Source organism: Camarhynchus parvulus, chromosome 1A (genome assembly GCF_901933205.1).
Source record: "Camarhynchus parvulus chromosome 1A, STF_HiC, whole genome shotgun sequence".
Lineage (NCBI taxonomy): Eukaryota > Metazoa > Chordata > Aves > Passeriformes > Thraupidae > Camarhynchus > Camarhynchus parvulus.
In genome coordinates this window covers 63,482,648-63,496,871 of record NC_044586.1, presented here as the reverse complement: position 1 = coordinate 63,496,871, position 14,224 = coordinate 63,482,648, and the positions used below count along the sequence as shown (strand labels likewise).

At 45.7% G+C, this 14,224-nt stretch overlaps 1 protein-coding gene across 1 annotated transcript in view; it reads right to left on the bottom strand.

The window, feature by feature from the left end:
• FRMD4A (FERM domain containing 4A) overlaps positions 1 to 2,080 on the bottom strand; it is a 281,910-nt gene extending 279,830 nt beyond the window's left edge. The window contains exon 1 of the mRNA XM_030959642.1: positions 1,475 to 2,080. Within this exon, the coding sequence (XP_030815502.1) occupies positions 1,475 to 1,507 (33 nt within the window). The 5' untranslated portion in view covers positions 1,508 to 2,080. The remainder of the gene's footprint in view (positions 1 to 1,474) is intronic.
• Between the last annotated feature and the right edge of the window lie 12,144 nt (positions 2,081 to 14,224).

The following is a 14,224-nucleotide window of genomic DNA, read 5'->3' as shown; positions in this document are numbered from 1 at the left end:
ATGAGATGGAAATGTTGGGCAGCTGCTAGAGGTTTCCTCTATTAATCTGATTTTTTAAAAAATAGTACTGGGAAATGCCTTGCAAAGCCTAACATTAATGTATGTATTCCTCAGTAATGAGAGATATGAATGGCTGGGTCTATAATCCCTTATAAATCTTTCATTCTAAAAACTGCCCATAGCATTGTTCTTGGTAATGGAGAGCTATATGAAGTTGGCAGGTTCTTTTTTAAATTATCAACTTACTGTTCAAGACAAAAAAACCTGAATTAAAGTGGAAAAAAAAAAATTACTCCCCTGGAGAATTGCAGTGCAGACATTTGCTGGCAAATTATTTTTATTTAAATCACTTTTCTTGGTTTTAATATTGAAAAGACTTTAAATCATTGAAGAGCCTTTAATTTAGGATAGTGAATGGCAGGGATGTAATTGAGGAAACCAGACTAGCTGATCTGCTTCAGCACAGGGGCTGGACCAGACAATTTCTCAAAATTTTTTCAAGTCTGGCATTTATAGAAAGCAACTCTTGTCTGACTGCCCCTTCAAAACTGTTTGCATCTAAGACGTACAAAGACACCCTGTTGCCAGCAAGAATTGCCACTGAATTCCAATTCTTCCAGTCTTGAGATACAATACAACAGAGTTGGATTGAATGTGGTGATGGAGTGAAATCAGAAGGATTTACCCAAGGCAGTTACCACATGGGATGGAGGCAGTGACTAAATAAAATGCAATCAGGATTCAGTCTATCCCCCCAGGACCACAAAGAAATAATGGCATGGGGAGAAATTTTACCAACTAAACCATCACTGTTTTTCCTCTGTCTTTTCCCTGCTGGAATTCAAGTTTCTTTAATACTGAGGATTCCTGTCAAACCTTTAAAGAGAGTTGAGAGTGTGACAAGGCAGCAGACAAGCGCAGCAATCCCTTAGCTCTGCACGCTCACTCTCTGTCTGTTCTGGGTCTACAAGAAGAGGTCTGGCACCCTGGCAGGGTGTTTGGGCACAAAATCACCCACTTTGCCTGCCTGTGCCCCCTCTTGCTGCTGCCAACACCTGGCTGGGGTACCCCGGGGTCCCCATCCATCCCTGTGCCGCAGGGAAGGTCCGCTGCTCCCGGCTGGCTCCCCGGGGAGCCCGCACAGACACACAGACACAATGAGAGCCTCCAACTGGAAATTCAAACAAAAATATGGCTGTCTACTCCAAAAGGCAAACTCATTTACAAAGGTCATCTCTGTCGAGGAAGAGTGATGCGTTACTCCCCTCTCGGAGGCAACTGCTGTCGCTGCTCTGCCGAGTTACATTCACCAGCATAGTTTTGAAAAATAAGAAAGAAAGAAAAAAAAAAAAAGAGACAGGAAAGAAAAGAGACAAAAGCCCGGCAAGCCCCCTATTCACAGAGTTCGCCCCGCAACTCCCCTTCCCCTCGCCGGGTAAATTGAGCTTCAAGAGACACGAACATCTTTCCCTACCTTCGTTCTCATCGGAGACAGAAGCCCTTCCATGTTGGTCCGATCCTCATGCCAATCCTGGTGCCCCAACTTAGTACCTCGTGCCCGTCTCAAGCATCCCACACGAAGCAGAGCATGTCAGGGACACCCTCGAGGGGAGCTCAGCCCGCTGCCAGCCTGCCCAGCCGCGATCCTCAGCCGCGGGGAGGGAGCCCCGCTCCCGGAGACACCTTCCTGCCTGTCCCTCCTCCTCTCTGGCTCTCTGTGCATAATCTGCCCGCAGCTATGTTTGTACCATCGCGCCTGACAAACGATCCCTGCCTTACGTAATGCATCCAGCCCAGGACGGGCGATCCCAGCCCCTTCCCGCAGGGATGGAGGGTGCGGGACCCTTCCCGCAGCGATGCGAGGAACGTGCGGGACCCTGCCCTGCCTATTGTGCCGCTGATGCTGCTCCGCTCTCCCTGCGAGCGAGGGAAGCACCGAGGAAAAACTTCGTCACCGAGGCAGATCGTGGATTCCCCGGTACTGACTTAAAAGGGTGTAATCCTCATGGCAAGCCTCAGCCTTGCAGGAGGTTTTCCCTGCTCGGGAAACGCCAACAGTTGGAGCATTTTCTGCTGGGCGCGTTTGCTGCCAGAGTGACCAAACCCACGCTGAAAGGGAGTTCCTGTCAATTGTCAGCCGGGAATTCAGGGAGAGAAAGGAAGAAAAGCGCACTAAACAAAAGGAATATGCTCCTGCAAAGTTGGTCAGCAAAAGGTACTCCCTGAATGCATTTCTATTAGCATTTTAATTCAGATCAGAGGGCGTCTTTGTGGAGAATTCCCTGATTGCCCCTGCTTTATGCATTTTGGTTTCCATCGTGAAGTGATGCTAGGAGTGAAGCTCTTCCACAGAAAAATCCAACTGAAAAACGAGCTTCACACCTACAAACACACCAGTGCTCAGTCCACAGCCCCAGACCAGACCAGACCAGTCCAAGTAAAACCCTTTTGAAATGCCATCAAATGAGCACAGCTGCCCCACACTGCTCCGAAGGTCAGCTCCCCCGGGGGCCACCCCACTTCCTAACACAAACACAAGAAGGATTCCCTTCCTCTCCCAGGGGATAACCTTCCACCTACCAGTACCCAATTGCTGTCTAAAAGCAAAATTAAAAGCCCTGTTACACCACCAGAACTCAGTGTTAGAAAAATCACTGTCAGGCTGGCTGGAGCACATTACAGGTGGAAATTTCTAATGCCCTTTAACACCAACTCTTGCTACGTGCTGCAAGCTACACACTTAGGGACTGTTGCTGTCTGATTCATGCACTGAGCTGGATCTGGTTAACTCCTGAAAATACCACATGTTCTCTGGAAGATGATGGGGATTCACCTCAACTAGCTTCCACCAACTAAAACCCGGCTTTCTGGTCTAAGCCAGCCACTGAGGCTCCTGCAAAACCAAAAAGAGAGACCAGTTCTTTCTCAAAGAGATTGGCTGCTCACAGCAGGGACCATCTCTGAACCCTTCATGCTCAGCCCAGGCTCCTGGAGGCTACACTGAGAAGGAGAAGGTGCAATGGAAAATGTTCATGGTTGGTTCATGGTCCCCAGGGTGCAAAGCCCGGCATGAGCCCAGAGACAGACAAAACTCCTGCCCTTCAAGCCCCAGCAGAAGTGCTCCCAGACAGTGACATACATGAGGGTGTTCAACCCCACACATCCCTTTTCTTCTCTATCTCTTCCAGTTCTTTCAACCATGCAGATATTGCAGTTTAAGGCCATTTTTCTTATCATTCTTTATGGAGTAAAAACAGGGAGGGGAGGTGCCCCCTACAGTGATTAATATTAATTTCAAACAGAATTAACTGTTCTCAGCCAAAGTCAGGTTCTTATCAAACCTGAACAAATCTGATCATATCATACTTAAGGCAGAAATAAATTTTCCAGAGCTAAAGAGACTGTAGAATGCTGGCAGGCTCATCCATTTCTTGCTGGCTGTATATAAATGTGTTTTGCTATTGGTATTTCCAAGACTTTAATAAGACTTTGAATAAATGGCACCAGGAATTCCAGGCTCCTGTAAGACAAGGCTGTTGTGATATTTCTGCTGTACAGTATTGTGCCAGGTTCTGATGAAAGGTTTACAAGTCTGTGCATCTGTGAATTATCATCTTGTCCAAATTGTCAGGGGAATTTGACTGTCCATAGCCTCAAGAGGAACATAAAGGGAGAGGAGCTTTTGGGTATTTTGGAGATGTCAGGTCAGGTGTTCCAGGTTTAATGCAATATGATAATATGGATGATGCACCCATGGCAGTGTATGAGCACCCAATTCTCTTAAAACTCAGCTCTGCTTTGAACCCAGCTACACCACAGTGCCTCATGAGCTTCCCTGTGTTATCTCTGTTTACAGGCAAAAAAAAAAAAAAAAAAAAAAAAAGGCATTTCTCCTAAAGTCCAAAAGAATAATTCAGTCTGGGACCAGAAAAGCAAGCTGGGGCCTTTCTGGTTCAGCAGCACTCAAAGCCTCTCTGATCTGAATGGATTGGGAATTGTGCTGATACTGCATGAGTCAGAGCAGAGCCCAGCTCAGCAGGATGAGCAGGAATGGGAAAGACTATGGTGCTGTTTGAGCAGCACCAGTGGCTGTGAGCCAGCAGTGTCTCCTCATCCAGGCAGTGCAAGCTGTGACCCCCAGCTGCATCCCAAAGATGCTCTGGGTCCCTGGTTATCAGTTATCAGCTCCTGCATGGTATTGCCATGAGCCACAGCTGAAGAGGCGTGTGTGACAGCAAGGTCTGTTCACATCCACCTTCACCAGTGAGGCCAGGGGACCCCAGTGGTTCTGGCTGAGTGCAGTTTTGTCTTGGCTCCTTGGAAAGCCTGGAAATCTCCTGTAAGAGCTGGGCGTCACTGGGTGGATTGGTATTGTGCATCACATCATCCTCCTCTCAAACTCCAGGCACCAGGTGGGACTAGAGCTGTACCGGCACCTAAGCAGATGCTCTGCTTTAGCCTGTGCAGCCACCAGCCTGCCCTCCTTGTGCTACAGGAGCAGGATGAGCACTTGGTGCGCTCCAGACTGCTTGCAACCCCTCCTTCACGTTCAGAGCAGCAATTTTACAACTAAAACTGTAGGAGCCAGCCAAGGAAGTTCAACTAAAATTGTGGGAGCCAAGGAAGTTTATTTTCACTTCAAAATGAGAGCTTTGGTTGCTGTAGCTGGGGGAGCAGTGCCCCAGCAGTGTGTGCCATGGTCTGACACCTCGTTCCTCTGCTGGGCTGCCACTCACAGCAATGCTGGAATTACTGCAGACTCGTTCTGCAGCCTCTGCTCCTGCCATTTCACATCAAAGACACTGCACAGGCAAAAGGAGCATGTGAACACTTGCATCCTCATTCCATTTCTGGAGAGGGGAGCAGCATTTGACTCAGATCCTGGGCAGCTACACCCAGCGTATCTCAGGCTCTCCATCTGTAGAAGGGACCCACTTGTCTGGTTTGCACAGGTGTTGCAGAGGTTCATCCTGTCATGGATTCAAACCACCATATCCTGGAATATATGGGAATATAGTCACCCTTAACTAGTCATGGGAGTGAGAAACTTGCAATCCCCTCTTATATTGTCATAATTTAAATGTCTGCTGGACTCTAGACAGCAGACCAAGGCAGATGTGGAACCTGCTATGTCCTACCTGGCTCCAGCCTTGGAACTCCATCTCTTTCTAGGCTCTGCTGACTACCTTGACAAACTTCCATGGACCAGAAAGAAAGAAGAGATTCTCCTGATATTTAGCCAGATAGATGTAAATGGCTGTATTTAGATGCCTGTATCCGGAGCTTAATCTTGCCCTAGGAAAAATGGCCCCAAAAATCTTTATGGCCCCAAAAATCCTTATGTTCACTGTCAGACTACTGGCTGAGGGTCCTTGAAAGAGCTGAACTCTGTGGTATGTATTTGAGCTCTCAGTTTTCTTCTTGTTCACCCTTTGTGGGTGCATCCAGGCTGGGATAAAATTCTGTAAGCTGAGCACTCCTAACCTTTGGGGTGGGGATGCCAGCCCAGAGCCAAGTTGTGCTGCCTGTTCCAGCCCTGAAAAATGGGAGAGAATTTGGATTTGGACCCAGTCTCCGCTGCTGTGTGATGCAGAGAGCTGCCAGCTCCTCCTGCCTCCTGCCCCCAGCCCTGCCTGTGACAGGGACAATGGCAGCACAGCCTGCCCTGCCCGTGTGCCCCCGGCCGACCTCGGCACCGGTCACTTCATTCATCCAACAAAAGGTGGCATCGCGGCGTTGCCATGGCAACGCCCCGCCAGCTGAGTGGCTGCAGCATCCTACAGGGGAGGGGAAAACATCCCAGGCACACACCATGGCTGTGCTGAAACGTATCTTATATTTAGAACAGGCGGTGCGGGGAATACTAATGAATATTTAACACCCGGAGTGCCTTTCATGCTTGGTTTTTTTTTTTTTTTTTTTTTTTGTTGCATACTCTCATAAGCACAACATTTGCTTCTAAATGGTTTGAATATTATTGCTGCTGCTGTGCTTCTCTCATCACTGCTTCTCCAGGTTTCCTTTGCTTCTCATGAAAGCAAAGTTTTGGATGGGTTACCTAAAAAAGGGAAGGATTTGCTCATGCTCTGGAAGAACCAGTTCCTTTTAGGGCGTTTTTTTGTCCCCACTCATTAAAAATACCTGCTTTCAACAATTCATTCCCTGTGCTGCAGAAAATAAATCAATTAATCAATCAATCTAACTTTCATTCATTCATTCAGGAAAAAATACACACCTGAAAATGTCCTGAAATTCCTTTCTTCTGGCCTTTTCCCCTAAATGGTCAGGAGTGAAAAAAAAGGGTCTAACCACCAAAAATCCCAAACTGTCAATAATTTAATGTGCTTTATTTTATGACACATATTTTAAAAAGCAAATGTGCTGAGTCCCACCTGCTACTGCCCATGCTGTGCAGGCAGATTTGGCACCTCCTGGTGATGAAAAAGCTGATTTTTTTTTGAGGATGGCAAAGAGAAGTGAGAACAGCGCTGGCTGGGGTGGCATGGGGGAAGAGGTGCCCACCCATGTGGGTGCAGCTCCCAGCTCTGCCAGCCTGGGTTCTCCCATCTCCATCTCCAGAGGTGCCAGGAGGATGCAGCCTGGCACGGCCTGTGGGTTGTGCTGGTGGCTGGGTGCATCCTCCCTGGGATGGAACTTCCTCTTCAGTCTCCTCTTTAGCTATAGATTAAGATATAAACAAGGTGAAAAAATGTGATGTATCACATCTCATTCTGAAGCAATCTCCTGGCACATATAATGCTTTGTTCTCAGAAAGGACTGTGGCAAGGATTTTAAGAGTGAAATGTGCCCTTTTTAGTAGCCAGTAGCAAGGCACTGGGCTCCCTTTTGAGCTTAACAGCCCTTCCAAAAGCTGTTGGGATCCCAAGAGCTTATCTGTGTGCTTCCTGCTTGGTACCAGGCCAAGGCACCAAGGATAGAGGCAGAATTCAGCTGGCAGCTTTGTCAGTGATGCAAAGGGAGGAGCAGTGCTGTACTGGGTGTGTTGCTTTGGCAGCACTGAGAAACTGGAGCTGGGTTTATTTGTTGCTGGTTGTAGGGCGTATTTTCCAAATGGAGAAAGGTTTTCCCCTCAAAGATTGCCAGTGCAGTCCTTTGAGATCTGCTGTGTGTGTTCTCAGGGAGAGGGACCTGCCTCTGAGGAGGTTAAGAAGGGACACACCCCTGCTCTCTGCAAGCTGTTCCATGATGCAGCATTTGCATGAGTAAGTGCTTTCAAAGTGATTTGCCACTTACCCTTACATGGCACCAATTCCAGCAAGGGCTAGAAACTCGAGCTGTTTTACTGGAGTTTGTCTTTAAGGCTCTAGTGACCTGCTTTTTTCCACAAAAGCAAAAGCAGTAGGATGAATATTAAAATCTTGAGGTATTAATAAGGCTAACATAGCTGCCTTCCAAATCTGAATGGCAGACATAAAAAAAGTCATATCTGAGGACCATAGGTCATTGTACAAGTCTGAGAAGACTGGGTTACAGCAAAGCCAGTTCAGCATCCTGCCCTGCTTGGCAGGACCATCAGGGTCTGTCCGTCCTCCTCCAATAACTGGAAGGCATTTATCTCTATGACACATCAGTGATCTCAGCCATTGTTATCATGATTCCTGCTAAGCCAGTGTGGCAGTTTGGGAAGGTAAAGCTGCCTCTCTCACATAAATGAACCACCTCAGCAGAGATGGGGACTGCTGTGTTTGAAGGAGCAGATTCCCAGGATCAGGCTCTGGCATGGTGGCTTGGGCAAGGCTCTGTCTACCTCCTTTGTCCTTGCTTTCATCCTGGCTCACTGGGAGGATCTAGAAATGATTTGAAGATCTACAGATGAAAAATGGGAGTTGTAGATGGGGGTCACACACTCAAATTGAGAATTACTATGCAAAATCTCTGCCCCAGCAGAGAAAATGGCCTCTGGCACTCCTGGCTCCCAGCAGGTACAGCCACGAGGCTGAGCATCCTTCCCAGTCTTCTGACAAAACATGTGCTAGAAATATGAAGGGGCTTCCCTCCCTAAATAGCAACTGAGCTATATTTTCCTTTTGCTGCTTGGTGTATTTGCTGTTCTGGACGTTAACAGTCAAAGCACACACAAAGGCTTTCAGTAGAGCATTAGGTCTGTGTATGCAGTTTCAACAGTCAGATGATTTATTCATCCACTTCAGTAACCATTCAAACAGGGCACGATGTAGAAAGCAACAAACACTGAGTGTTTGTGTTTGGTTTGCAGGAAGAAATCAACAGAACAGGGTAAGAGAAGCTGTTTTTCCAATGTAAAGGGCTCCAGTCCCATCCCTGTCAATATCTCAGTCAAATAAAACACCATTTCCCAAAGCTACAACTCTGCTAAAGCACAGCTATTATGCTCTCAGTTAGAAACCTGATTATAGCCACCTCATGTCTGTAAGAACACCAGTCTGATGCAAAGTGACTCCCAGATACTCTGCAAATGCTCATAAATGCACTTGATGCTCTCTGCACACATCTCTGTGTGTGCTGGAAGAGAAGACCAGCTCTTACAGGGCAGAGAAAGAGAAAAATAGCCATTTTTCTGAAGTGTAATATTGTTACAAGTGTGCAAATCCTGGACTGTGGTATTTTGGCCTGGGGAAGAGGAGAAAAGGAGGGAATGAACAGAAGGGCTCAGCATGAGGCAAAAATTAAAGATGGAGCAAAAGTAAGAAAGGGGTTGAGAAAGTAAAAAATAATAATAATTATAATAAATAATAATAATAATAATAATCTGGGGTTGCCCAAAAGGAGTCCTATAAAATATTATTTTGTGTAGAGATTTTATTAATCTTTAAAGGCTGGGTTAGTTTTGATGCAAATCAGAACCCCAAATGAAAAGAGCCACCAGAGACCATCTCTTCTCCAAAGTGTGAGTGCAGTTTTGGTCCCTCTGAGGGTGAAGGCTGGGGCAGAATTTTGCAGTCTCAGAAGGCATTTCTGCATGTAAAACACCCTGTAGGCAGGAGGATCCCCCGGGTCACAGAGTCTGAGGTAGATCCTGCACTGCCCTTATTTGATGGATGGCTTCACAGGACATAATCAGATGCCAGAGCACCCAAGGGAAACATGTGACACCATTTTTCTTCGTGATAATCCTACATTTTTTCATTTTTGGTATTTTTATATTCGTTTGTCCATCCCTAGTGAATCCCACTCTCTGGAACCAGAGAACTGCTTGAAACTCAGAGCCATCCCTATCCCTTAGATTTACCTCCTGGGATAGGAGCCAGATATTCCCTCCCTTTCATCTCAGCTGGGGCTCCCATCCCTGCCCCAAATAAAGGTGATGTTGGTAGCATGTTCCTTATGCTGTAGTGGATATTTCTAGCTGTGCCCATGGCTGCTGCAGCCCCTCCTTGGGTCACTGTCCTCTTTGTGCTCCAAGCCCCTCTGGTGATGCATTTGGCCACCCAGCTTTTGGCCACTGTATGTCCCAGCTGTGATTGTTTCTGACCAAGGCTTCACTGACACTGGAAAGAAGACAAGAGCTAAAAAATCAGAGGTCTGTTTGGAATCCATTCAGCTCATTCAAACTCTTGGTCCCCCCAAACCCTTTCATGAAATTCCCAGATTCTGTTATTGGGGCAGGGGTAATGGGACATTTATGCATCTCCCAGGATGTCAATAAAGATATAAAATAAAGATGCCAGCACAGCATCCCTAGCAAGGCACAGGAGAGCTTCTAAATATAATGAATATATATCATCAGCCTGTTTTCAGCCTGATTTAAACAACAATCCCCACTTGCATAAAAACCTCATTTGAATTAATATCCAGTGCTGGATTTTATGGCACTATTAGATGCTGTTAAAACTCATGGAACCCAGTCTTTCTTTATCTGGAAACAACAAGAAAACTCACCAAGACATGTCAGAGGTGGGATTCATCTCAGTCAGCTTCAAATATCTGCAGTGTGACCGGCTTAGCTGGTCCATTATCTTTTTCTTATAGTAAGTGGCATGAACTGGCACTTCTAAGGCTCAGTTCCCTTGACCTGTGCTAGGAAAAGGTGACATGTGCCCTTACTGCCTAAGAAAAATGTAATTTTTTGTGTATTTCTTGTGCCACAGTCCTGGCAGAAATAAGGATGACAGCATCTCATTAAAGATTCTGCTCATTATCCTAACACCCTGATTGCCCATCTGAAATACCTTGCATGCAATAAGAAAAGCAATCACTGTGATGATGGAGCTGAACTTTTTAAAATAATGGTAGGTGTGCTTCAATATGTGTCAAAACCTGAAATCTGCCCAAAACCTTTTTTTGGGACATTTGCAAAGGTCATTATCTTTGCAAAGTTCAATAAACTAAACAGTTAATTAACACTACACTCAAGTCTCAGCATCACCTGGATGTAATGACTGCTAGGCACCCAACTTTCCTCCAAATTTCCTGTAAAGTGTTTCCTCACCTGCATTTGTGATGATATGACCACTTCTTAGCTCTCCTTCCCTATTTATCTTACTTTGCTTATTAAAAACAATCTAAAAGGCATTGCCACTGTGCAAAAACACAGTTAAAGTTCTGGGGAAGAAGTCAATTTAGTCAAGGAAGGAATCCCTGGTATGGGGGGGCTTGTCTGCTGTTGATCCAAAGGCAGCTGATGCTTGTCTTCTGTGAGTCCTTACAGGAGTTATGCCAAGCATGTAACAGGTGAAAGCCACCCACTGCTTCCAGAGGGATGAAGTTCAGCCCTAGGAGTGGAGGATGGAGCTCTGATCACCCCAAGAGCTATAGCCAGGGCTGTTACACACATTGATTTCCAAAGCATCAGCACGATCGATGCGGCCGCGGCCGCTGTGCAGATATTGAGCTGGGACAGCTAAAAATAAACCCAGCCAATGATGGGGTTGTGGCCTGTGCAGGAGCAGTGGCCTGACTTGCACCTCAGGGCTCACATGAGTGGGACAAGAGCAGCCCCACACTTCATGCTCTGGGCAGACCCACAAATCCCTGCTGAAGTTTTTGGGCAATGGTGAGGGGCAGTGGGTGCAGCCTGGTGGTTTGTTGCCTTGTAGAGCACTACCGTGGGTCTCCATGGGAAAAAGGAACCCACCTTGGGGGTGCAAAGGAGGGACCCAGGTCTGCTCTGCTCTCTGCCTTGTAATCCCTTGAGGCTTTAGGGCAAATTCCATCTCAAACCCCAATGCACTTGGGTTTATCACTATGAAACTGAAGATAATCTATACCTCAGAGGAACATTGCATGGATAAGTCAATTAACTGTGAAATCACAGATGGAAGATGCAAAGAAATGCAAAGGATTCGTTTTGCAGATCAACCCTGCCAGGCACAAATACATTTTTAGATCCTTTCTTTTCCCCCTCACTAAAAATAACCAGCAAACTGCTCCTTATAATCCTGCTTAATGTGTTAATGGGGCATCCCCACCAGTACCAGGCACAGGAAAAGGGGAAAGGGGAGAGTGAGGCCACCTGGGCTCAACACACTTACCTGGGCAGCCCTTGGCCACTGCTTGGCCCTTGCCTGGCAAATGCTGCATGCCCAAGGGAGCAGCAGCCTCTCCTTTTCTGTGTCATAGACAAAGACCTAAACCTGTTGGTCTTTAGGGTGTGTTTGGCTGCCAGAGCTGACCCCTACTGAGTTGCCATAGTTTCACTTCAAGACATTTTTTCATTCCTGCAGGACCTCACATAGATTTGGAAATCTAATAAAGGATGCTTTTCTAATTTTAATGCAATTTAAAAACATCCTTAATATCTTGTACTTTGAAAAAAATGTACAGAATATATATATTTTTTTCTCTGAGTTAGTGTCCTATAGAGAATTAAGTGGTCTTCACTTTAAAAGGTCACTTAGAAACATCACTGGATTTATTACCCTCTGGTGATAACCATCTGGGAGGTAAAACTGTCTCACCCAAGGAAAGCTCATAGTGCAGCCTCTAAGCACCAGTGTCAGACATGCAGTCTAGGATATCTGGGGATAATTTGTGTAGCAGCAGCAATTGAAGGGACTCCTGTTCTTCCTCATCCTGTCCAAACCCAAATCCATTCCCCAGTTCCCAAAATTTGTGTGCCCATTCATCTGGGAGATGTTGGATTAGAAACAGAACTCCAGGTAAAAGAAAAAAACATTCAAGGTAAGAAACAAGTGAATTAATGAGGTTTATATTATCTGTCCTGTGAAGAGCAGTAAGTTACAGCAGAAAGAGCGAACACCCACGAGAAGGGGGAGACTTTGATCTGCTGCTAGAGAAAGTCTATCACAGGACTCATGCTTCTGCTTGCAGTGTCATTTTCCAGATCATTGGTGAGAAGTAACTTACTGTATTTTGTTCTTTGCTTGGTTGTGTTTTTTGGTTAAAATCAGCTTTTCTTATGCAGGCAAAGTCCTTAGGCACACTTGGGCTAGCAAAATAATGCTTTTGCTGGTAATCTGTTTTGTTAAAAAACTTCAGTGAATTGCATTACACAAAGGCCTCTTTTGCCCTGGGCTGCCCAACCCTGGAGGGTTGGGCTGTAGATCAAACTTTTACCAATAAGCCTTCAAGAATGCAGAATAGGCTATTGTGTAGATCAACTGCTTTCTTGAGTTTCACATGGAAAATATAAATGTTTAACAGTCTTTATTGTAGCCTCAGGTATCTAAAGTTTCAGTATCACTACATCTAAAATACAGGGGCCAGATACTGCATTGGATAGACACTGAAAAAGCTCACAGTGGCTGTGTGCTGAGCACATATTTCATAAATACAGCTGCAGTGAGAAAATAGGAAACTATTTCAAACTGAGTAGCATGCAGACTGGCTTCATACCTATCTGTCTGTCTTAGTTTGTTGGCCACATTTCCAGCTGATGTGAACAGCCCCCTCTAATCCAAGTGACATTAACTTAAAACCTGATGGTAACATTTCTAGAGCAAATGTACATTCTATCACTATTTCCTTGTCTCACACATTTTGTTACAATGACAGGAGTGTGACTGTGGTCCAGAGAAGAGAACATCCTCTTTTTTTCTACATTTCTTAGAGCTCTGTCTGGGATCTGCTGGATTTAGGACAGTGGGACAAAGACCTTCTGGCCCCCAGGGTAGCACTCCTGTAGCTGGGCTGGCTGAGCTGGGTGTGTGGTGACTTCTCACTCTGCTTTAAGGGCAGCCTGTTCTGTTGAGCCATTGGCAACACTGCAGCCCAGAAAAACCTCCAAAAGGGAACTTGCTTTGCATACTGTAACTATTGGTAGGAAATGCAAACGTGGACACCTTTGCAAATCTAATCCTCCCTCCTCCCTCCTGAACACATTTCTTCCTGCTGCCTGGCAAACCTTCTTCCCTTTGCTCTCTTCCCCAGGGCTTCAAGGAGAAAAATGTCTGGGCCAAGTCTGTGTATGGCCACCACTTTATCAAATCTGAAGATTTAGCATGTTTGGCCTTTTCTGGACAGCAAAACCCTTGGTCCTGCCTTTACAGGGGTTGGGTTATGAAACAATTCCTTGAACTGAAAGGCGTAAACTCCAGCAGAAATCACAACACACAACATACAGAAACCTTTCAGGGGGATCTGCGTCTCCCACTGCAGTTGCTCTGCCTCCAGGATAGCTGCAAGGCTGACACTCATTTCCAGCCATTTCCAGCTTGGTTTTCTAAGCACTTTCTTATGGCATTGAACACTGTTTGGTTTCAGAGCAAAGAGCCTTTCACTGAAGCATCCCATCTTACCAAGGATTTTGCTCCCCCCTTCCTCTTCTGTTATGTTGATACTTCAGTCATGCCAGTAGTTGTTCTATAAAATCATGGCTGCCTCATGTCATGAGGAGGGTTTCTTTACACAAAAAGGGCTTATGAGGACAGGAAAAAAGTGGCTGATCCACAGTCTAGTGTCTCAAAAGGTATTTGCCAGAAGCCAAATGATCAGATACATACATTAATCCTAATTGTGTATCAACTTCACTTGGAAAGCACCTATGGCCCAACTCTGCATATTTCAGCTCTTTTCTGTTCCCTTGTCTCCTGTGGATAGATAAGGATTGGCTGCAATTATGTATTAGAGCAAAAAAAAAAGCCCATGCCTCTAAAGAAATACATCATTAGTGGGGCAGAATTTTATTATTTAAAAGCAACACCTTTTTGCTCATAATTTTGACAATCACATTAAAAAAAAATTAAAACCGTCATATTTTCCTACATATGAGTATTGTTGAGACTGTCACACCTAATAAGAGCAAGGAAAGACAGATGAAAGCACC